This window comes from Entelurus aequoreus, linkage group LG08 (genome assembly GCF_033978785.1).
Source record: "Entelurus aequoreus isolate RoL-2023_Sb linkage group LG08, RoL_Eaeq_v1.1, whole genome shotgun sequence".
Taxonomy (NCBI): Eukaryota; Metazoa; Chordata; class Actinopteri; order Syngnathiformes; family Syngnathidae; genus Entelurus; species Entelurus aequoreus.
Genome location: NC_084738.1, coordinates 36,105,912 through 36,128,550, shown reverse-complemented (window position 1 = coordinate 36,128,550; position 22,639 = coordinate 36,105,912). Strand labels below are relative to the sequence as shown.

At 37.6% G+C, this 22,639-nt stretch overlaps 1 protein-coding gene across 3 annotated transcripts in view; it reads right to left on the bottom strand.

Moving 5' to 3' along the window:
• Window positions 1–21,418, bottom strand: part of bms1 (BMS1 ribosome biogenesis factor) — a 44,438-nt gene extending 23,020 nt beyond the window's left edge. Inside the window, exons 1-15 of one of the 3 annotated variants that reach the window (XM_062056394.1) lie at window positions 21,264–21,417; window positions 21,095–21,173; window positions 19,369–19,549; window positions 19,097–19,287; window positions 15,664–15,743; window positions 15,300–15,488; window positions 15,078–15,220; window positions 9,359–9,480; window positions 8,916–9,109; window positions 7,437–7,582; window positions 4,713–5,251; window positions 3,169–3,270; window positions 1,683–1,843; window positions 1,488–1,569; window positions 1,205–1,284 (exon numbers count right to left, since the gene is read on the bottom strand). In XM_062056394.1, coding sequence (XP_061912378.1) covers window positions 1,205–1,284; window positions 1,488–1,569; window positions 1,683–1,843; window positions 3,169–3,270; window positions 4,713–5,251; window positions 7,437–7,582; window positions 8,916–9,109; window positions 9,359–9,480; window positions 15,078–15,220; window positions 15,300–15,488; window positions 15,664–15,743; window positions 19,097–19,287; window positions 19,369–19,541 — 2,202 coding nt within the window. In that variant the 5' untranslated portion in view covers window positions 19,542–19,549; window positions 21,095–21,173; window positions 21,264–21,417. Of the gene's footprint in view, window positions 1–1,204; window positions 1,285–1,487; window positions 1,570–1,682; window positions 1,844–3,168; window positions 3,271–4,712; window positions 5,252–7,436; window positions 7,583–8,915; window positions 9,110–9,358; window positions 9,481–15,077; window positions 15,221–15,299; window positions 15,489–15,663; window positions 15,744–19,096; window positions 19,288–19,368; window positions 19,550–21,094 lie in introns of all 3 variants that reach the window. The other 2 variants (XM_062056395.1, XM_062056393.1) reach the window with 2 other exon arrangements.
• Window positions 21,419–22,639: the final 1,221 nt, after the last annotated feature.

Genomic DNA, 22,639 nt, shown 5'->3' with positions numbered 1-22,639 from the left:
AAAAACATTATAGTTAACCTTTAAAGAAATGTAAAAAATGGATGGGGTTCCCTTAAGGTTTTCAACAGTTTTTTTGAGCCAAAACTTAAAAGGCTTTTAAACTTTGCAGGCTATAAAAATCACACTTAAAGTAATAGGTGAGCAGGGCACAGCCAACTGTGTGCACATGCAAGCATGAGCCCACAATATAACGACCAATGTGACAATTTTTGGCAGGTTTTTAATGATAACAGACCCATTTTGTAACATAGATAATATACTTAGACTCGAAATAATTAAAAGTTAAACTAACTTGCTTATCCGATTACATTTGTATGTGTGTGTAATAAAGACGAGCTAATTACTGCAATTTGTCCTCTCGTAAGTAGTTGACAGCCGCCACTTTGCACAAAACAATCAAAACAACTCATAATAAGAGAGGACAACTCGTAATCGGATAAATTATAGCTCACGAGCCGGTCAACAGGAGCCAAAAAAGTTAATGAGAATTGCGAGCAAGTACAGCACGTTACGAATGGCCGAGTACTGGGGTGCCGAAACTTAGCAACTTGTTTGCCTTGCGGACATGTCATCAATGATTGTGTGAGCTTTAAAGATGCCAATATGAATATGTATTAAATCTGGGGCCACCCTTTGGCGGGCCAAATTTGGCCAGCGGGCCCCATTATGGGTACCCGTGGCCTAGCGAGTATGTCGTCAAGCAGTGGTCTTTCACAGTCAGGCAGACCTCCCCTGGAAGACACTGTAAAACGTTGTAAGGGGGAAAACAATAAATGTTTTTTTAAATTTTACATCAGTTTTGTTAAAGGCAAAATTAATAGATGTTTAGTTCCTACGGTGAGAGAACACAGCCTGGTTTGAGCACCACAAACGCCACCAAACACGCTCTTGAAAATCTGTTTTTCGAGTATTGTGGATGTCTGAGCTCACTGTGCCATACTTTAAAAAAAAGCATCGTTCTATCAAATAATGCTAAACTTGGAAATAAACAAACAAGAAACCAAACCGTGGTTATGATGGCACAGCGGCGCAGACTATATTTTCGGCATGGGTTGTATCATATATGCTGTTGGTATGTAGTATTTTGATAAACTTACAATACTGTATTACGGTGGGATGCTTCAAAAAGAGAAGATTTTCCTTTAATGCCAGTGTTTTTCTCTTCCAAGATAGTCACTGAATAAAACCTAACTAATCTAATCACCTCATCTTTATCCTGCAACCCATTTTTGCCAGTGTGGACCTGGCCCGTTTCCAGATCTTCAAAATCCCCGTACATCTCATCTACATGAGAAAAGGAATTGTTAATCATCAAAGCAATTGGAAATTTCTTCAAATCCTCAGCAGTTACACTTGATAATTTATAAGTACAGTCAATGTCATCCAGCAAAACCAAATCGATACATTTTTTCAAGTATTTTTTAAATGTTTACAGCGACAATGTTATATTTGGTTATGAAAAAGACAAAGTGGACAGTCTCTTTTACCATCCGCCTTCAGCAGTGTGGCGGCATCTTGGTCGTCCTCCCACTTCCCAGTAACAAAGCAGTCCCTAATGGAGTCAAGCACCTGGAGGAAAAAACGATCTCAATGAGTTTCTTTCAAACTCTTTTAAGTTTTACTTTTATATATTACACAAACTGCAGAACAACTTGCTCATGCAAGTGTGATAAACACACTACCTCCTTCAGATCCCAGTTGTGGGAGGAATTGGGGTCGAAACGAGAACAATCAAGTGCGTTTGCTTGAAATCGTTTACTCTTTTGAGGGCGGTTGACCCGAAAAAGTCCCCCCAACTCTTCCTCATCATCATTGTCGTCACCGTCGTCGTCTTTCCCTTCAACTACAAAAAAAATACAAAAAACTAAATTGGCAAGCGCACTGTTCGTAAAAGACACATTGATACCAACTGTCCGTAGGGACCCTACAGATGAGGGAATTGTAAGCACTAAATAATATTTGTGGTTTTTGCTCTTTTACATTTTATGGCATTTTGCACAAGCTCATACTAACAGTTGATTTACTTAACATCCATCCATTTTCTGCCGCTTGTCCCTTTCGGGGTTGCGGGGGGTGCTGGAGCACTGCAGCTCAGCTGCATTCGGGCAGAAGGCGGGGTACACCCTGGACAAGTCGCCACCTCATCACAGGGCCAACACAGATAGACAGACAACATTCACACACTATAGACCATTTAGTGTTGCCAATCAACCTATCCCCAGGGCATGTTTTTGGAGGTAGGAGGAAGACGGAGTACCCGGCGGGAACCAACGCAGTCACAGGGAGAACATGCAAACTCCACACAGAAATATCCCGAGCCCGGGATTGAACTCAGGACCTTCGTATTGTGAGGCACATGCACTAACCCCTGTTCCACTGTGTATGTCAAAATAAATGTATGAACTGGATTCAGACTCCAGTGAAATAAATTATTAGTAGAGCTCTGAATCCTTGCACCATACGATTTGATTTGATTCTTGGGTGTAACAATTCGATTCAGAATCAATACTTGCTTCAAAACAATTCTTGATTTATAATCAAAACTTTTTTTAATAACATTGGGTGCCAGTTGTATGATTAAGTACATCCCTCCATAAAATAGACAAACAGCTTTGATAAATGTTTCAATTACTTATCTGTGCAGCAAATATGGTCATCTACATGAACAATATTATTTGCCTGGTTGGAAAGGACAGACTTAAATAAATACATTTAAAAAATATATATATTGTTTTTTAGTCGATTAACAATCGTTACGAATAAGAATTTCGGAATATCAATCCATCCATTTTCTACCGCTTGTCCTTTTTGGGGTTGCGGGGGGTGCTGGAGCCTATCTCAGCTGCATCCGGGCGGAAGGCAGAGTACACCCTGGACAAGTCGCCATCTCATCGCAGGGCCAACACAGATAGACAGACAACATTCACACACACATTCACACACTAGGGCCAATGTAGTGTTGCCAATCAACCTGTCATTGAAATGTGTGGCGCAATACGAAGCCCAAAATAGGACAACGATTTATTCCAAAATCATTTTTATTTTTTACACCCCTAGTTATTAGACACAATCAAAACAGTGCATGTCATAGGTTGGTTAATTTCCAAATTTGGAGTTGTTTGGGTGATGGAATGCTGTTTGAAGCTTGTAAAAAGAATCAAAAGATACCTGAGCCATACACCAGTTTTCGCAGTTTGGGTGCAACTTCTTGTTGCCGTAGAAATGCTTCTGATGCCTTTTGCTGCAGACCCTCTTTCCACCGCAGTGCTCCTGTAAACACATACAAAAGTGACCCAGCTAATGAGTGACATTTGTAAATACTGCGTGGGGTGGTATGAGGGGTTACACTAAATGTGATGTAAGACAACAGATTAATAACTAGAACTTCCCAGACGTTACAAGGGAATGATGACAAACGGCATCACAAAGTTGAAATGTTAAAGCAAAAGACTAATACATTAGATCAGGTCTGTCAAAGTTGTTTTCATTAGGGGCCACAGTGAAGTTATGGCTGCCCTTAGAGGGCTGTATAAGCGTGAATAATAAATATAAATACATATGGACTGGCTTCATGATATAATTATGCAATTACGATTCATTTTTTTAAATCATTAAATATTTAACAATGAATTATTTATTTTTTATATACATTTTTTACGTACACCCAAAAAAATCTATGAATTTTACAGAAAAAACTCGGTTGCCAGAATGTTATAGTACAATTTGTAAGTTTTTACAACATAAAAACGGTGTCATTTTTATAAATTGTAAAACCTATTGTTTTTATGATGTATCACTGTAAATGTAAAAACGGTACCATACTTTTTTCTTTCTTTTGTAGAATTCTGGCGACTGAGCAGCCAGTTTTTTTTTTTTTTTACTGTAAAATCTATTGTCATTTTGACAGTGAACAATTTAATGGATAACTTGATTGAAATGTATGATGATATAATACCTGTGGCATTATTTTACAGTAGTTTAAAAGATAAGCAATTGCATGCAGTACATGCATTTTTTCTTGTCAAAATGGAAAGACAAATACATTTAATAGGAAAAGATAAGTACTTCACTGACAAATATTCCTAGGCTTTTGCAGGCCATTTGGCCCCCCGGGCCTTGAGTTTGACAACTGTACATTAAACAAATTAATACATTTATGAAACTTGTGATGTCTCTCATTGTACGCCTGCATGTACACAATATAAAGCAAATTGAATTTATCTTAAGAATTATTGTAAGGATAATTTAGATAATAAATTAAACCTTAAAAAGGCCAAATCCATGTTTTCACAATTGTTCAAATTGTATCTGCCTCCCAATTCCTGCCAGAGAGTGACATTTAATTTTCTTGAGGAAAAAATTTCCAATATTTAGACACCTTTAAGTGTTTTGGCAGGCAAAAGCATTTCCGCACCAGAATGTGAATTTTGTTTGTCTGATTTTAAGCGAGTTTGATTCTTTTGTGAAATGGTAATGTTATATAATATGCCGTTGAAACATTTTTCATGAATTTATATTAATCACTGCTAACGGACACAGACACACACAAAGAAACGCAACTCAAAGAAAATTGCAATACAATACTCTCACCAAGATTAAATGCTTAAGAAAAAAAGGTTTATATAGCAGCATAGTGTGATTTATATGAATGTGCAATAAGACCTGTACTAATAAATAACTATTTGGTTAACAAATACAAAATAATTATTTACCCAGTTCTTCTTCGTCTTCATCACTTTCACTCGCTGTATTTTCTCCTGTAGATTGCGCCGCATCTTCATCCTCCTCCTGCAGTGACGATTCTTCATCCACATCGTCCCTCTCTTCATCACTACTCTCTTCTTCATCCTCATCGGAGCAATTTCCTGAGTCTCCCACTTTCTCAGCACCCTTTTCTTCATCCTCTTCTTCGCTCATCTCCAAGTCGTCTTCACTGTCAGCGAACACAGGCAACTCGGCCACCACTTCTTTTGTCTCCTGCAGCTTCTGTTTCTTCAAAGGTGGGACACCTTTCTCACTTGTAGCACATTGGTCTCTTGCCTCTCGGATAAAACTGGAAAGGTTATGGTCTAAATTATCCTCATCCTGCTCCTCCAGTTCACTTTCTTCTTCATCACTGTCTTCGTCATCACTGGAGGCACTAACATCACCTTTGTCTTCAGCCTCCCCCTCTCCAGTAAAGATAACCTTTCTCCTCTCTCTCTGGCTCACAGCATCCCAGACACACTCCTCCAGAGGGCCAACATTTTCTCTAAGACACACACAAATATGATTTGTTGGCACAAAATACAAAATGTAGTAGTAGTTGTGGTTAGAAGTTTACATGTATTGTACTTGTCATTGGCATAAATTAAGTGGTGAAGCGAGCATGTGTGAGTTTGGGGCTGGGGGTTTAAGGGTGAGAATCTTAAGCACAACAAGATTTGATTAGAGAACTGTTAAAGTTAACTTAGATAACATGAATTTAATTTAATGTTAACTTAGTTAACATTAAAGTTAACATGAATGCAATTTGATTTGCATTCATCATTGCAGATTTTTAACTGTGTCAATAAAAATATATTTACAAAAATATGTGCTTTTTCCATAATTCCATAAATGAAGGCACTTGAGAATATTCTGATTTTATAACCCACCCAAGTATTTAAAACATACGTGGGTGGGTTACTTTTTAAACCTTTTGATATTGTGAAAGTAATTTGCTGGATTAAATCCATACATATTTCATGAATAGTACAATGTAAGCGCTGAACATAGTAGTAGTACTAATAGTAGTTTCTTCCAAGTTCTGTATGACGGCTGCCGATCAATTAAAACTGACTACACTACATTAGGTCAGCATGCTCTTGTCCATCTTGTCTTGTGTTATCAAGCCAATGCTGTGGTAAAAACACAATATAAGCACAATTAGAGTACACTCTACCACTAATCAATCAAAGTTTAGTTATATAGCCCTAAATCACGAGTGTCTCAAAGGGCTACACAAGCCACAACGACATCCTCGGCTCAGATCCCACATCAGGGCAAGAAAAAAACTCAACCCAATGGGATGACAATGAGAAACCTTGGAGGGGACCGCAGATGTGGGGACCCCCCCGGGCGACCGGTGCAATGGACGTCTCCTCCTAAATGGCTCTTTTCCTCTTTGGTCCGGAGGACACAACATCCACAGTTTCCAAAAACAATTTGCAATGTGGACTCGTCAGACCACAGAACAGTTTTACACTTTGCATCAGTCCATCTTAGATGAGCTCGGGCCCAGCGAAGCCGGCTGCGTTTTTGGGTGTTGTTGATAAATGACTGTCGCTTTGCATAGTAGAGTTTTAACTTGCATCTACAGATGAAGCGACAAACTGTAGTTACTGACAGTGGTTTTCTGAAGTGTTTCTGAGCCCATGTGGTGATATCATTTACAAACTGATGTCGGTTTTAGATGCAGTACTACCTGAGGGATCGAAGGTCACAGGCATTCATTGTTGGTTTTCGGCCTTGCCGCTTACGTGCAGTGATTTCTCCAGATTCTCTGAACCTTTTGATGATATTACGGACCGTAAATGGTGAAATCCCTAAATTCCTTGCAATAGCTCGTTGAGAAATTTTGTTCTTAAACTGCTTGTTAATTTGCTCACGCATTTGTTCACAAAGTGGTGACCCTCGCCCCATCCTTGTTTGTGAATGACTGAGCATTTCATGAAAGCTGCTTTTATACCCAATCATGGCACCCACTTGTTCCAAATTAGCCTGTTCACCTGTGGGATGTTCCAAATAAGTGTTTGATGAGAATTCCTCAAATTTCTCAGTCCTTTTTTGCCACTTGTGCCAGCTTTTTTGAAACATGTTGCAGGTATGAAATTCCAAATGAGCTAATATTTGAAACTAATAACAAAGTTTACCAGTTCTAACGTTAAGTATCTTGTCTTTGCAGTCTATTCAATTGAATATATGTTGAAAAGGATTTGCAAATCACAGTATTCAGTTTTTATTTACAATTTACACAACGTGCCAACATCACTTCTTTTTTTTTTTTTAAATAAAAAACTTTTTTTTAAAAATAATTCTTGAAAACTGAATATTTTAAGAATTGGAATAAAAATAAGAATTGCAATTTGGTAGAGAATTAATGTTTTTCAGCACCCCTCATATGCAAGCTTCATTTCTATATTGTTCTCCCTTGAAAAGACTTACTGTAATTATGCTGTATTATATTTGTTATTTGAGGGTGTTTTAGGTGTACGGGTGTGACCAATAAAGCTCCTAGAATCATACCCTCGCTAATAGCAGGGATCTTCTGTAATGCGCCACTACTGAAAATAATGTATATGTAAAAGTATTGCTGTAACCATAAATTCCATAAATATATTTTGAGACTTGTTTTCAGCATGAATGTGGTTTCAGTTAAAACTGTCTTGAAGAGAACCCGCTCCCATACGTCTCACCTGTTCTGTGAGTTGATGTCTGCGGGATCCAGGATAGCAGAGTTGCTAAAAAGAGTCACTTTGCTGGCAGCCATCTTGGCATCCAGAGTGGCATGCGTGTCAATGAGAGACTGGACCAGCTCGGTTGCAGGTCTCACCTCCTCCTCCTAAATCAATCAATCACATTTGATTCTCTTTGAATAGAGCTACACTTAAATATTTAAACTGTCTCAAATCTGTTGCAAAAAAAAATTGACTTCCTCATAAACAACTTTGGACATACATGTACATACATTTAGAAAAAATCAATGTACATAACTTAAAAAAAACTGCTCTCTTTATAAATGTAAAAATAAAGATAATGGCATCATGTAACGAAGAAAGCTGACACGTTGATACTATTAATGAACTAAAACACACATATTTGTCCTTAAATATATGAATAACATTTATCTATAGCCTTTAATATTAGACATTTCAAATTACATGATGGCGTCACATTCACACCCTACCTCAACACTGTTTTACCTAACAATGTATAATCGTGATTAATAATTGTTATTATTATTTTGGCCAGAATTGTGCAGCCCTACGTGTAAGACTAGATCTCATGTATGAACACTACTTTTATTTATATGGACAAAAAAATGCAGTGACATCATTTCGCCATCAAGTGCCATCTTACAACATTTTCACATTTATTTTTCTTTATTCGTGTTATAATTTTGTTTCCGCCATATTACTTTGTTTATAATGTTTGTGTTGCTTTCTTATGCACATTAAATTTCCACTTGAGGTCCATGAAGCGGTGTTCTTAGCTGCAATAATGTTTCTTCTACAAATTAAATAATTTTTAATGTGTTATTTGTTTTAATAAAACTTTGTTAAAAGTATAAGTAATTTTGAGCACATTTAAAAATGCTGCGATAATGATAACCGTGATAATTTTGGTCAAGATAACTGTGATAAGAAATTTTCATACAGTGACATCCCTAATTGCAACATTTTATTACTACAAATTGCATTGAGGTGTTGTTTCTTCAAGTGCAAAATAAGATATATGTAAGCTATTCTTCTGGCACTCCTATTTTGTTAGCGCAGTCAGACAGGATGTAACCCAGAGTGATTTTATTGTGAAGGCCAGAAGTGTGCACTTGGCTTTATGGCGCACTTCACAGTGGTGTGTGCAGGGAGATGAAGACGGAAACAAAATAACCTCCAGGTATGGCCTTCCTTTCCCAGTTACAAATATAATCAATAAAAATAACAGTTTCCGTCAGATGTCCACATTCCATGATTATAAAGTGGTGTGGCTCACTTCAAGCATGAGCCGCTTGAAACCGGTGTTCTGGGCCAACAAAAGTTGCGATGGCATCTATGACTATCTTTATGATCCGCAGATAAATTGGGTGATAATGTTAAGTTAGTAAGTACCTTTCTGTCTTTTGTTTTGCTGGGGACAGATTGTTGCTAAAAAACTGCAGGAAATGTTTCACTTACTTGCTGTTGCTTGACATGGCTTGCAGGAAGGTCAATGTACACGGCATCTTTGTCATAAACCACTCCACCAACTCCAGCCATGGGTGCATAGAGTAGCCGTTCCTTCTCATTCAACGCCCTCTTTTTCTGAGCAGCTGGCAGCGCACATGGGTCTGGGAGAAAGTTGACGTCAGCAACCGGGAAGTCTCCAACCCCTGGAATGAAGAGCGAATAGTTCCAACAGTTTCTTCTCTCCATGACAGATCTCACCAGTTTTATTTTTGGAGGATGGAATGAGCTGCCACTCAAGTTTGAATGAACAAATAGATAGATTGATAGATAAGATTGATAAATACTTTATTATTCCCCAAATAGCAATTCACAATAATACAGTAATTTAGAGTAATAACAGATTTTATATAGCGATTTTCTCGGCACTAAAAACATACATTGTACATATCTACCTGGAATATGGACCTGGCTTTTATTTTTCAAACATGTGCCTCGCAAGTAGCCATAGAGCGAAACTGTCCGATCACACTTTAGGTCAGTTCGGACTTTTTCAGGGTCAGTCAGGTCCTCCATTCTGTGTGGAGGCAGGAAAAAAGATTTAGAGAATTGCATCGATAACAAAATATTTTTTACATGCCCAGACCTGCCAACGTTGAATACATTTTATGAGTACTAGCTAGGCAGGGACACCTGGCTTCTGGACCAAATGTCAAGGTACACAGAATATTTTTTTAACAATCTGAATATTGTGTTTTACAAACAGTTACCGAAGGACATTCTTTGTTGAAAAGTGCACTATTTACAAAAATTACCCATAGGCAAAAATGAGATGTACAAAATCAGCACTTTTGTAAACAAACAACAAGCCCTCTATTTAGGGATGATGTTTGATAAGAAATTATCGAGTTCGAGCCTATTATCGAATCCTCTTATCGAACCGATTCCTTATCGATTCTCTTATCGAGTCCAGATAGGTTGTTGTATATGGAAAAAAACACAATATTTGGTTTAACAAAAGCTCACTTTTATTATAAAAGAAAACAATTTAATCTAATAAATAAATAAATATTGACTGTTACCCCCCTAAAAAAAAAAAAAAAAAAAAAAAATATTGACTGTTGTTACCCAAAGTAGATTAAGTGGGATTTTTCAGAAAAACTAATATATACAGTAACACAAAAACAACCTGTCTCTGTGATCACTATAGGTGTATAAATAATAATAGTGTTAAATAAAATCAGTCCCTTGGGCACAAAACTGAAAATATTACGGCTCTCCAAAAAGTGCAATTCTGCTGCTATTTGACATAACTGTTTGTTATGATGCTTTGACATTTTTGCACTTTATTTCTTTATTGAAAGAAAATTCTATGAAGAGAAAAGTTATTTGCAAATGTGGTTACAATGCTAAAAAATGAAGAGTTAAAGCTAAAAAAAGAAATACACTTTGAGTTAACATTATTTCTTTATAGGGGGAAAGATGTTATGAGCTAGGGAATATAACAACTACACTACCCAGCATGCAACGGGAGTGACGAGCATGCGCGGTAGCCCCGAAAAGTGTTGTTGCATATCGTCACCCGGCAGCTAAGAATGAGCACCCTGTGAAAGTAAACGTCAAGAACTCAGCCAACACGCCTCGTCTGCACTATTTATAATCAGACAGACAACACATATACAGTGTGGTTTTGTTTTGTTTACAAGGAAAGAAAAACAAAAGTTAAAAAAGGGAGATGTCATATATGTATGTGCTGCGGTTGCTTTAAGAACGTTGCGACAGCTGCCGTAAAGGAGGTGCGTTGCTAGCCTGGTTGCTATGTTTCCGGTTGGTCGTAAAAGTGTTCTTCATGTGTTTGTACCCTGCTCAAATCTCTCAAAGTTATTCATTGGATTATACCTTTTGTTTTTAACTTTATTACACCTTGGAGCGCTTTTTCTCGTCCATTTTTTTCCTGTTTTCCCTATCTGCGCCTAATGACTGAGCTACGTGACGCCATTTCTTGTGATGTCTCACGGGGCATTTCTGGTCGGGACGGGATTCGTTCTGAGGGATTCGAATAAAGAACCAACTCTTTTTCTTTACTATAGTGGTCTCGATAACGGGTACCGGTTCTCAAAAAGGGATTCGAGTCAGAGGACTCTGTTCTTTTCTTATCGAACAACCGGGAAAACCGGTTTCGAGTATCATCCCTACCTCTATTATATTTACTGAAGAGAAATTAAGTACAGTAGTCCAAATAGCTGGCACAATTTACTATTAAAGCAAAAACCTTCAATAGGCTGTAACTACTGTATTTATTATTGGCTAATTAACATTGGTTAGACAAGTTAAAACAATTAAATGTCTAATAGGGTTGTCCCGATACCAATAATTTAGTACCGGTACCAAAATGTATATCGATACTTTGATACTTTTCAAATTAAGGGAACTACGAAAAATTTCAATATTGGCTTTATTTTAACAGAAAATATTACACTACATAAACACTCACAGTCAAAGAACACATTTACAAGGTTAAAATATAAATTAAAAGGCATTGAAATGGCATCGACCCTGAAGGGAACGTCTGCCCTGTGCTCCTCGACTACGGTCTGCACCGGACCGAACAGCAGGACAGGTGTAACAACTAGATTATTACCTGTCACTTTTTATAACTCCTTGTGCAGATCTGAATGCTTATTATTTAAATGTTTACCTAAGTTTGAACCAAAGGTGCTAAAACTAATTGCCACATTTGGCGAGGCGTGTTTTAAAACAGCTGTTGTGAGAGTAGCGTATGTGTGTGTGTGCTTCTTTAAGAATGGCAGTACATGGGGTGAGTGACGTGAGTAAGTGAGTGGGCAAGTTAGGAGAGGTAGCGCTAGCATGTGCAGGAGTGTTAATAGCATGATGGATGTCCGGTTGTGCCCTGTGGAAATTATAAATAAAGTGACCAAGTTGTAACTAATCGACGGCCTCGTCATTCCGGCCTAAGAGCGGAACCTTACGGACCCATTGTAAAGTAAAAAGAGTGTTACACCAAACAATACATCAGTCCTGGAGAGAACGTCTCCCCTGCTCTCCTTGACCATGGTCTGGGAGTCGAGAAGCAGGAAAGGTGTAAAACAGTACTTGCAACACAGTGCCTCCCTGTTTAAAGCGTCACATTTATTGTTAGTTTTGAAGCCCAAATAACTCCATATTGCGCTTCATGCACCCTCTTTATTAACCAGTAGAATGGTAGTTTTTTTGGCCATTTTTCCTCTCCAAGGTGTTATTACGTGTATGCACTTTGTGTGTGTGTTTTGAAACACTCAACTTTATGCACCTCGGCTCTGTAGAAAAAACGGTACCGGTACTTTTCAAAAGGTGGTATACTACAGATTTCAATTGATTAGTACCGGTATACCGTACAACCCTAATGTCTATTGTGTCACTTGCCATCACATTAGCCTACCCAATGATCCTATTGTAACAAACTACAGTAGCTGGTCACAGCTAAACTCCCTGGTATAGTTATGTCATGGTCATTTTTAACGTTCGTTCATTCATTAAGCTAAAAAAATAACCATTACCGAAATACCTTTTTGTAAATCTTAATACTTAGCTGATGTTGGTTATGATAAAACCTAAATTCCTAGCAACCACTTTTCACAATACCCCCATTGGTGTAAAGGCAGGTGTGTGTGACACATTGAATGCTTTTTAAAAATAGTCTTAGGTTTTTCTTTATGTTTTGGGTGTGGGGAGTATTTGAGTGTGCCTAGAACTAATAATGCTGTTGAGAAACATTTGTGATTTTCTGAAGCAGTTGATCAGCCTTTTTTCTAGAATTCTGGGAGACATGACAGTTGGCCAAAGTACTTTGCCACAGTAACGCTAACAGCAATGCAAAAAATGCATATCTGGAGCGCATACAGTACATGCGTATTTAAGGGTCAAAATGTGCGCCAATTACAAAAAAATGCCAACTAGTTGGACAGTCTGCATTCTTTTATTCAGCATTTAAAAATGAATGTAAATGTGGTTAACAGGGGCCTATGTCTCAGTGGTGCAAGCAACTAAGTGATTTTCTATATCTGTGTCAGCATTTTTTATTGTTTTCATTATTTTGACGATGTTTTCATTATTTTGACGACTGTTTGTGCCAATGATTTAAAAGACTGAGTGGAGGTGCAGGGTTAATGTTAAAAATGTTCAAACTTTGTCATTGTGTTGGTTGTTTCTTCAACGCCAATAGTTTTATATCTAAACAATGACATTTGTTTTTCTAAAATGACTTGTGTTTTTAGATGTAAAAAAAAATAAAAAATGTTTTCCTTAACACAAAGATGGTCTATGCTAGGGCAGCCCAAACTTTTTGCCTCCAAGGGCCAAAGTGAACATGTGCCAAAGACAGCCATTTTTAGTAGGGGTTTCCCTATACAACTTTTCCACTTGCAATTCGCCACAAATATTGGAGCCTCAAGAATTGGCCGATACCAATATTGATCCAGTACAATATCACCAGGAATGCTACTTACAGTATTTGTATTACTTTGTAGCATGTAATGTTGGAAAAGGATTGATCAAGGGAAATTAGTCAAACAGAGAACAATAGTCAGTATGAAAAACACTAACCTATTTATTATTAACCGTCTAAGATAGACCTATGCAGTCTTTAAGTTGTCGTGGAGTGGTAATAGTTTTGTTGGCGACACCTGGTGGGCACAACAATTCATGAAGTTAAGCTTATGATGCACTAAGTTGAATGATGAGGACACGCTTGTTACTGGATACTTTCTAATGTGCCTTGGAGACTTTGTATGTGTAATACGCAATATGCAACTATAATTATTTAATACTTGTTTATTTTGACAAATGTGCTGTTTTAGACTACCGGTACATTATTGTTCAGTGAAGGACACTCATCATGTTTGTCTAGTTCATGTGCTATTGTGTGCTTAGCTGCTAACTTTTACTAGCCTATAGCCTAACATTTTTACGTTTTGTAAATAACTTGACTCAAATAAAAGAAAAGACCAACCTTGTGTGTTTAGTGGAGGACATTTTGATGTTAAATTGCAGTCCAACTTTGCACAATTAAACACGCTGCAGGACTGTTTGTATCGGAAATTGTACATGCAAACTGATATCATCCGATACTTGTTTTTAAGCTGATATCACACCCTCCTATATCAATATTGAATAGGAACACCCTAATTTTAGATGTGAAACGCAAATAACCCTAAAAATCCCACCCTTTGGTGGGCCAAACTAAACGACCCGGCGGGCCAGATTTGGCCCACGAGCCCCAATTTTGGTTCCCCTGGTCTGTGCTTTTAGTAGATTAAAACTGAGCTGCAGTACGGTCGCCAAGCCCATACAACCGTTTAACAGGACAGCTTACACCATGAGTATCAAACTCTGGCCCGCGGGCCAAATTTGGCCCGCCGTGTAATTTCACTTGGCCCTTGAGGCGATATTAAATTAACACTAGAGCTGGCCCGCCGATTATATACCGCATTCACCGCTTATTCTCATACTTGCCAACCCTCCCGGGAGACTCCCAAATTTCAGTGCCCCTCTCGAAAATCGTCACGTCTGCTTTTTGTCCAGTCTAACGAGTGCTGGCCCAGCCACATAATATGTGCGGCTTCTGCACGCACACACAAGTGAATGCATGCATACTTGATCAACAGCGATACAGGTTACACTGAGGGTGGCCGTATAAACAACTTTAACACTGTTAGAAATATACGCCACACTTTGAACCTACACCAAACAAGAATGACAAACACATTTCGGGAGAACATCCGCACCGTAACACAACATAAACACAACAGAACAAATACCCAGAAATGTTTTTATTATTATTATTATTTGAAACTCGATTTTGCATGTCACTATAAAGTTATATAAGCCTTGCTTGTTCAATATTCAATGCAAAACTTGTTTGGGTCCCTATTAAAAGGTTAATTTGTTCAACCTTGGCCCGCGGCTTTGTTCAGTTTTAAATTTTGGCCCACTCTGTATTTGAGTTTGACACCCCTGGCTTACACTCACAACAAACCTCGCCATGTTATGAGCAATGAATGGACCATGCACTAGTCTAATATACACACATCTGGAGTAATAACCTCAAATTTTTTATTATAAACAAATAGTAAACATAAAAGTAGTATTATGTTTTAGAGAAGGAGTAGGGCTCACCGGTCCACAAGCACATAAGGGTGGGATGTCTGCCATACCAAAGGACGAAACTTCATGACAGAGATGAAGCGACCAAGGTTCTTTACTTCCTGCCTTTGATATTCGCCATAAACCATGCCAGACAGATAAAAGAGCTTGGCGCCCTGCAGGTTTCACATATTAAACACATTAGTATTCTGAGTGTGATTATACATGACTACTTAGAAGGGTGTGAGTGTTTACCTGGAAGACTTCCGTCCAGAAGCGATGCTTGAGGTTTTTCTTGGTCTTACGGAGTGTCTTGTTATTCTTGAAGGAATCCAGGTGAGTCAGTACACCCATGATACGAGGAAAGCCATGCACTTGGCAGATGTTCAGAAACTCAAACGTCTCCATTTCAAAGCCAAAGCTGGCATCGATCAACATCAGAACCTGAAAAGGACATATAGTTGTTCCAGCTCATTGAATTCATCAACAGAACTGATAACAGCGGACTAATTAAATTATGATTGAGCAATGTGGGGAAACAAACGGTTTAAACATTAAAACTGATTGGATGGATGTTGACAAACCCTGACTGTTCCGCTGTACGGTCTACCAAGCTTACCAAGTCAGCAACTTTTGCAAGGTCGATCATTGTATTTATATCATTGTTGCATTCAATGAAAGTGAGACGTCGTTTCTTGCCTGAAAAAAAGTCAAAATACATCGAGACGTCATCAACAACGGAGAATTTGTAGGGTTTCAGAAAAAAACACTAATATTCTTTCAATTAAATTTAAAGAAAACATAAGAACAATTACAATTAGAAGTAAATCGTGTGAATTAAGAACGTAACAGTATTAGAAATACCGCAATATTTCAGTTTCAAAGTATTCTCAATGTGACATATGACGGTATCAAACTAAAACTTAGTGAGTGTAGTTTTTTCTGGCGTTTTAGCGTTGGCCGGGTCTGTAAATAAACTACATCTTCCAGAATCCTCTGTGCAGCGCTGGAACGGCAAGGTGGGGCCGCTGAACGCCGTAAGCAGGAAGTGAAAAGTGTGTTTGTACTTGTCGTACATAACATGAATTGTTTTGTGGACATTAAATCTGTTCATAACTGGTTTGAGTGATGTTGCTAACAAACAGACAAATAAACCCAGGCCAAAACATAACCTCTTTGGTGGAGGTAAGAAAGTCTGTGTTTTGCTAAGCGAAGCGTGCCACTTTCGTTTCTAGCGTTTCCAGGGCAACACGGAGCCAGTTGGTCTCGTCGCACCGCACGGCGAAAAATTACCCCCAAAAAAGTTAAACGCGGGAAATAACGTAAACTATAACGTTACTTGGGGGGTGGGGGTTGGTTGGAGCCTATTCCAGCTGCACTTAGGCAAAGGGCAGGGCTGGACAAGTCATAGCCTCAAAAAAAGATAATTTATATTTGAAGCCAGCGAAGCCAAACATCAGTTTGTGAGGTATTTACATTATTAAAAGTTATATTGTTAGTTTAATTTTCTGAGAAACATTTTCCAGACTGATATAAAAAAAAAATACCACCATAGAGGACACTGCTTCCCATAATGTCAAAGTTATAAGACAGTAAAACAGGGGTGTCAAAGTAATTTTAGCTCAGGGGCTGCATGGAGGAAAATCTATTCCCACACGGGCCGGACTGGTAAAATCATGGCAATAAAACTTAAAAATAACTTCACATTGTTTTCTTTTGCCAAAAATAAAACAAGCACATTCTGAAAATGTACATATTACAAATAATCCTCTTGGCAAAACAGTTCAAGTTAGTTGAAAATTCTGAGGAAAAAAATGGTGCGGTTTCAAAAAGATGATGAACACAATGAACTTCGACTTAGTCTCAGTGTACTCGTTTTTACAAAGCCATTAAACTTTAAGCACTTCCTGTTTAGGATTCTCATGTTGAAAGTTCACCATTAAAAACATTTGGAAAAGCAATCAAGTGTTTCCTCAAACCGCTGCATTGGTGAAATCCGCAACTGCCACAACACATTCAGTTATCATCATACAAATATTACAATTATAATATAAACAAAACAATTATCAAAATGACACCGTAGCCGAAATCAAGGTAACATAACTACCGACTTTACCAATGTGAACCTAATAGATTTAAGCATAAAAACAACAAATAAAGAAACACACATTTTTACAATGGAGTCCAGGGAGCGCATCAATGCATTTAACCAACTGCAAACACTGCATGGGACGCTTAACTACAAAGATGATGGTCAAGTTGAGTTAAGTCTTTGCATCTTACTGTTTTGTTATTATATCTGTTGAGTGGATAATTTACAATGAAAGAAGATATTGTGCGTCGATACTGCCGCCATCTGCTGTCAGCCACAACAGGAGCAGCTGATTGCTTGTACCTGCGGTGATTAGAGTAGCGACAACCAATCCAGAGGGCGCATAAAGTCAGCTAACAAGCCATCTTTAAACACTGTCATGTGTGACGTGGGTTACGCTTGAATTGCTACTGCGACATCCAGTGGACAAATTTAGAACAGCAGTTCTTTCATTTAAAAATTCAGCTCATGTTATATTTTACAAACTGATCTTGCGGGTCACGGGCCGGATTAAACCTGTTTGCGGGCCTGATATGGCCGTACGTTTGACACCCCTGCACTACATTATTACTTTACATTTGTTACACTGGATGTTCATATCGTCACTTTTATGACATCAACTGTTAGTTATTATTTTAAAAGTTTTCTTGAAACAGTAGATTTTCCTACACAATTATTTGCACTTAGAAATACTTGTTTGTAGTAAAAAATATTATTAGAACATTTTAGCATTGGTTGTGTTCAATTACAGTAAGTGTGTTTATCCTAAACATTTCTGCCACTTAATTTTACACACTATGGCATTTTTACCAAGCTGTGAGATTTTAAACCGTTACACCTCTAGTGTAAATACTAGGGATGTAACAATATCAAATGTCACAGTACAATATTATTATAATAATAAAGCCACGGTACGATATAATTGCGGTATATAAAAATGATAGTGTGTAAAATTAAGTAGAAGGAATGTTTAGTATAAACACGCTGACTGTAATTGAACACAAACATAATGCTAAAATGTTCTAATCATATTTATTAATACAAACAAGTATTTACAGTGCATATAATTGTGCAGGAACATATACTGTTTCAAGCAAATATTAAAAAGAGTAACTTACAGATAATGTCTTTCAAGTACCGGTAACAATTTAAACATGCAGTGTTAAACAATTATGTACAGATTAGTGTCTTTCAACACTACAATATGGGAAGCAGTGTCTTCTACAGTGGTCATTGTTTTTATATCAGTCTGGAAAATGTTGTTTCTCAGAAAAGTAATCTAACAATTTAACTTTTAATAATGTAAATACTTCATAAATAGGTGTTTGGCTTTGCTTGCTTAAAAAATATTTCCTATGTGACTGTTTATGAGATAGTGACTTATCCAGGGTGTATCCTGTCTTTCCACGGTAGAAAAATAGATGCATGGATTGAGAATGTATCGATTAGTTTTTGTTTACTCGTATTTCCCGCATTGAACATTTTTTTGGTGATTTCCTGCCGTGTGTGGTGCGACGAGACCGGCTCGCTCTGGAAACGCTCGAAACGAAAGTGGCACTCTTTGCTTCGCAAAACGCAGATTTTCTCACCTCCGCCAAAGAGGTTATGTTTTGGCCTGGGCATGTTTGTCTGTCTGTTAGCAACATAACAACAAGTTATAGACAGATTTAATGTCCAAAAACAATTCCTCTTATCTACAATGAGTACGAACACACTTAAATTCCTGCTTACGGCGTTCCACGCTCCCATCATGCCGTATCTGAGATTCTGGGAGATGTAGTTTATTTACAGACCTGGCCAACGCTATAACGGCAGAAAAAAATACACTAAAACAAGTTTTCGTTTGATACCATCACACGTCACGGTATTTTGAAAAGACTAAAAACGAAATACCGTAGTATTTATATTACGTTACATCCCGAGTGAATACATTTTTCCATAACACATGAATTCAACCCACCAGAAACAATAGTTACTGGGCCAGATATGTCCCCAAGCTTCTGCCGTGTGAAGTTTTTGATCAGGCAACGTATTAGGGTGCTTTTCCCCACCTTAGGAGGGCCAACTACTACAATCACAACAGGAGGAGGCTCCAAGGGGGTCCGGTCAACCAGGGGGATATGGTGCTTTTTGGTCTTTATATCCTGAGACCTGTAGACAATAATACATATTTAGCTATATTATGTCTATCATGTACACACAATAGACCATCATCAATTCATCTACACAGACCTGTGGAAAGTCTTGGCCATGCGTACAGCGGACTGCACCGCAAAGGCTTTGGGGTTACGTTTGCGTTCATCTTTCTCTATGGGGTCTCCGTGCTTCCTCAGTTTTTTCCTCTCCGCCTTTGGTCCACTGTGTTTCAACTGATGTTTCCTTTGTTCCTTAACTTTCCCATCCATTTTGCCAACTGAAAAACAAGCAGTAAAAATACATTATAATGTAATAATTGCTTAACTAAATTAAATTGCAACATACATACAGGAGTGTACACTGCACAATTTTACAGTATTTTGTGCAGCCTTTCAGCATCCTCTCTTAGTGTAGCATAAGTACTGCTATTAAATATAGTAACGGTGTGACTATTAATGACTTTTAGGACAACAAAACGACCTGATATATTATTTTTTTATAACACTAACACAGTAATGTTTGAATGGCATGTGAGAACCTGATTTTGGATTCGTAAGGTGTCAAAATGTTTTCAATGTTATCACATTTGCTAGTTGCAGTGGTACATGCTACACACACACCTACACAGCAAGTTCAATTGAATGTGACCTCAATACCCAGCCAGCTATTAGAGCTCTTTCAATTAGGCCCAGATAAAAACTAAAACAAACAATAACCTGGCTCAATATTAACGGAGCTGAAAGGCTACTACTGCATATTTGCAGAAGACCACTAAAATGTGTAATGAAAGCTGATGCCAAGGAAGTAGTAGTAACGTCTGTTGGTATACAGCCAGTCTACTCCACTGGTAACCTGGTGGCCAAATCCGGCCCAGTAATGACACCAGATGTTCACTGAATTTTTTTTAATTTTTTTTTAGCAGATTCCTAAAACACTAGAGTGCTTTCATATAGAGCAGTGATTCTCAAACTGTAGTACGAATACCACCAGTGGTACGCCAAATAATCACTTAAATAAATATTCAAACACAGTGTTACTGTTCAAACTGTGTGCAATGTTACAGTGGCCAAGAATATTAAATATACATGTTAAATAAAACCGCTGCCTTGTTTTTAATGAATACTAAGGCCTACTACGCTACTGTATTTTAATGTTGGTCAATATGGTGGTACTTGGAGAACCAAGTGTTTTTTGAGGGGTGGTACTTGGTAGGAAAAAGTTTAGGATCACAGTTATAAATGAGTTTTACAGTTGGTCCTTAAAAACAGTAGAGCGCTCCTGTGCATAGAGGGCTATGTTTTCCGAATTTAGTAACAACGACAAAAAATTATATACAAATTTCAAATGTCCCCATCTGAGGACACCGGTTATCAGGAATATACAAAATAAGAATACTCGTGAAGGGACAAGTCGGCTCCCCAGTCCTTCATTTTGTGGAAATGTGGCCCCCAAAACTATTGAGTTGAATAGCCGTTAAAGCTGCCTTAGCTTTCCGAAAACATTTTTAAAAAAGTAACTGAACTACTTTTGAAAGTACAACACTATGGAAAAGGTATTTGAAAAAATATAATATTTACAGTTTAACAGTAAAAGCAAATGTACATGTAACTAAAACAACCAAATGCAAATTCAAGTATTGTCTAATGGTACCACATTCATCACATCGCAAATAACTTAACAGTATATGTGGTTACGTCATGACATGCAATACTGCGTAGTACAGTACAATAAAATGTCAATTCAACACCCAAAACCAACATCCACGTGGATCCACAAGATCGATGGCTTAAAAATACTGAAATGTTATTGTTATTACACTCACCCGGAAATGTCCACAAAATCACGTACTGACAAGACGTGTATTTATTTCCATTGAATACTAAAAGTTTGGCGAGGAAGGACTGCGAATAAAAGATGCAGGTAAATAAAACGTTGTTTGCCTGTTGCAAGAACAAATTTAATGTATAAAAAAACGTAGTTACTTATATTACATAGGTATATATACACCAGTCATATGTTGAGAAAAAAACCTAATAAAATCCTCATTGTAGCAGCAAAAGATAGCAAAAACAATAACACGCGACTGGTACGTGTATGCCGACTCTCGTAGCCCACATGTCCTGTGATAATTCACCCGGAAGAGAAATGCGTGCCTACAGTAAAATAGTCCGAGCGGAAACATTTTTCATCTTATTGGTTCCGGTTCACAGTCAGTTGAGCACGAGAGAACCAGCTCTAAATTTAACTGTAATTTATTTTGAAATTGTAATGCGCATGGATCCGTTGTGTTGGCTACATTGTGTTTTTGGGCAAAGTATTGGCATTTAGTCATTGAAGAAAAAAAATTGTTTTCTATTCATTAAGCACCTAACTTCTAATTTCTTTAAAAAATACATGGCGTCTCAACAATGACACATTTTCTGTGGCATTTAATTGCCAAAAAATAGTTTGGTGAGCGTTCATATTCAATTTAGACGATTGAGCAACAAACTCTACTGTTTATATTCTGTCATTGATTTATATTTGAACCCATATAGTGGAAGCTGAGATATACAGTATGTGTACATTTTTTTACGTTTGCTGCAAAAGAATACAACCATTTTGGCTTGACCTTGTTGATGTCACTGGACTTTGAAATGGTGCAAATTAAACTTTTTATTTGCACCACTAGATAGCAGCAAACCACAGTACTGTAGTCTGATGATTTTACCTGGCTCATGGGTTGGAATGTAATTGTTCATCCAATCAAAATACAGATTGGTCCTTAAGCATTGGGCAATCAGAGAGACACACATTTTCTTGCAAAAAATAATAAAAAGTCGTATTTAAAACCGTTCATGATTGTAATTCTTTTAATTTGTATTTGCCTTTATGCCCCAACCATCCATCCATCCATTTTCTATCGCTTGTACCCAAAGTAAATACAATTATTTTAGTTTATAGACTAATAATACTTCAATGCTTTTATAACAATGATATACGAGTATAATACATCTAAAGTTAGTAAAGTATTATCTTTAAATGGGTTATACTTATATAACGCTTTTCTACCTTCAAGGTACTCAAAGCGCTTTGACACTATTTCCACATTCACCCATTCACACACACATTCACACACTGATACTACTTCTTTTGTTGGTAGAAATCAAGTTGAAGTTATGAAATCGGTTTCCCATCATCCCCAAGATCTTCTTTTTCCATTGTCATTTCCATTTTTTCCATTAGCATGCTTTTATCAAGAGGCTGTTGAACCTAAAAAGGAAAACCCTGTGTCAGAGCTTTTGAAGCTGGATTTGAATGTTAAGCATTCACTTCACTACAAATTATCGTAATTATGTAAATGCCATCTGCGTGTTGTAATAATGAC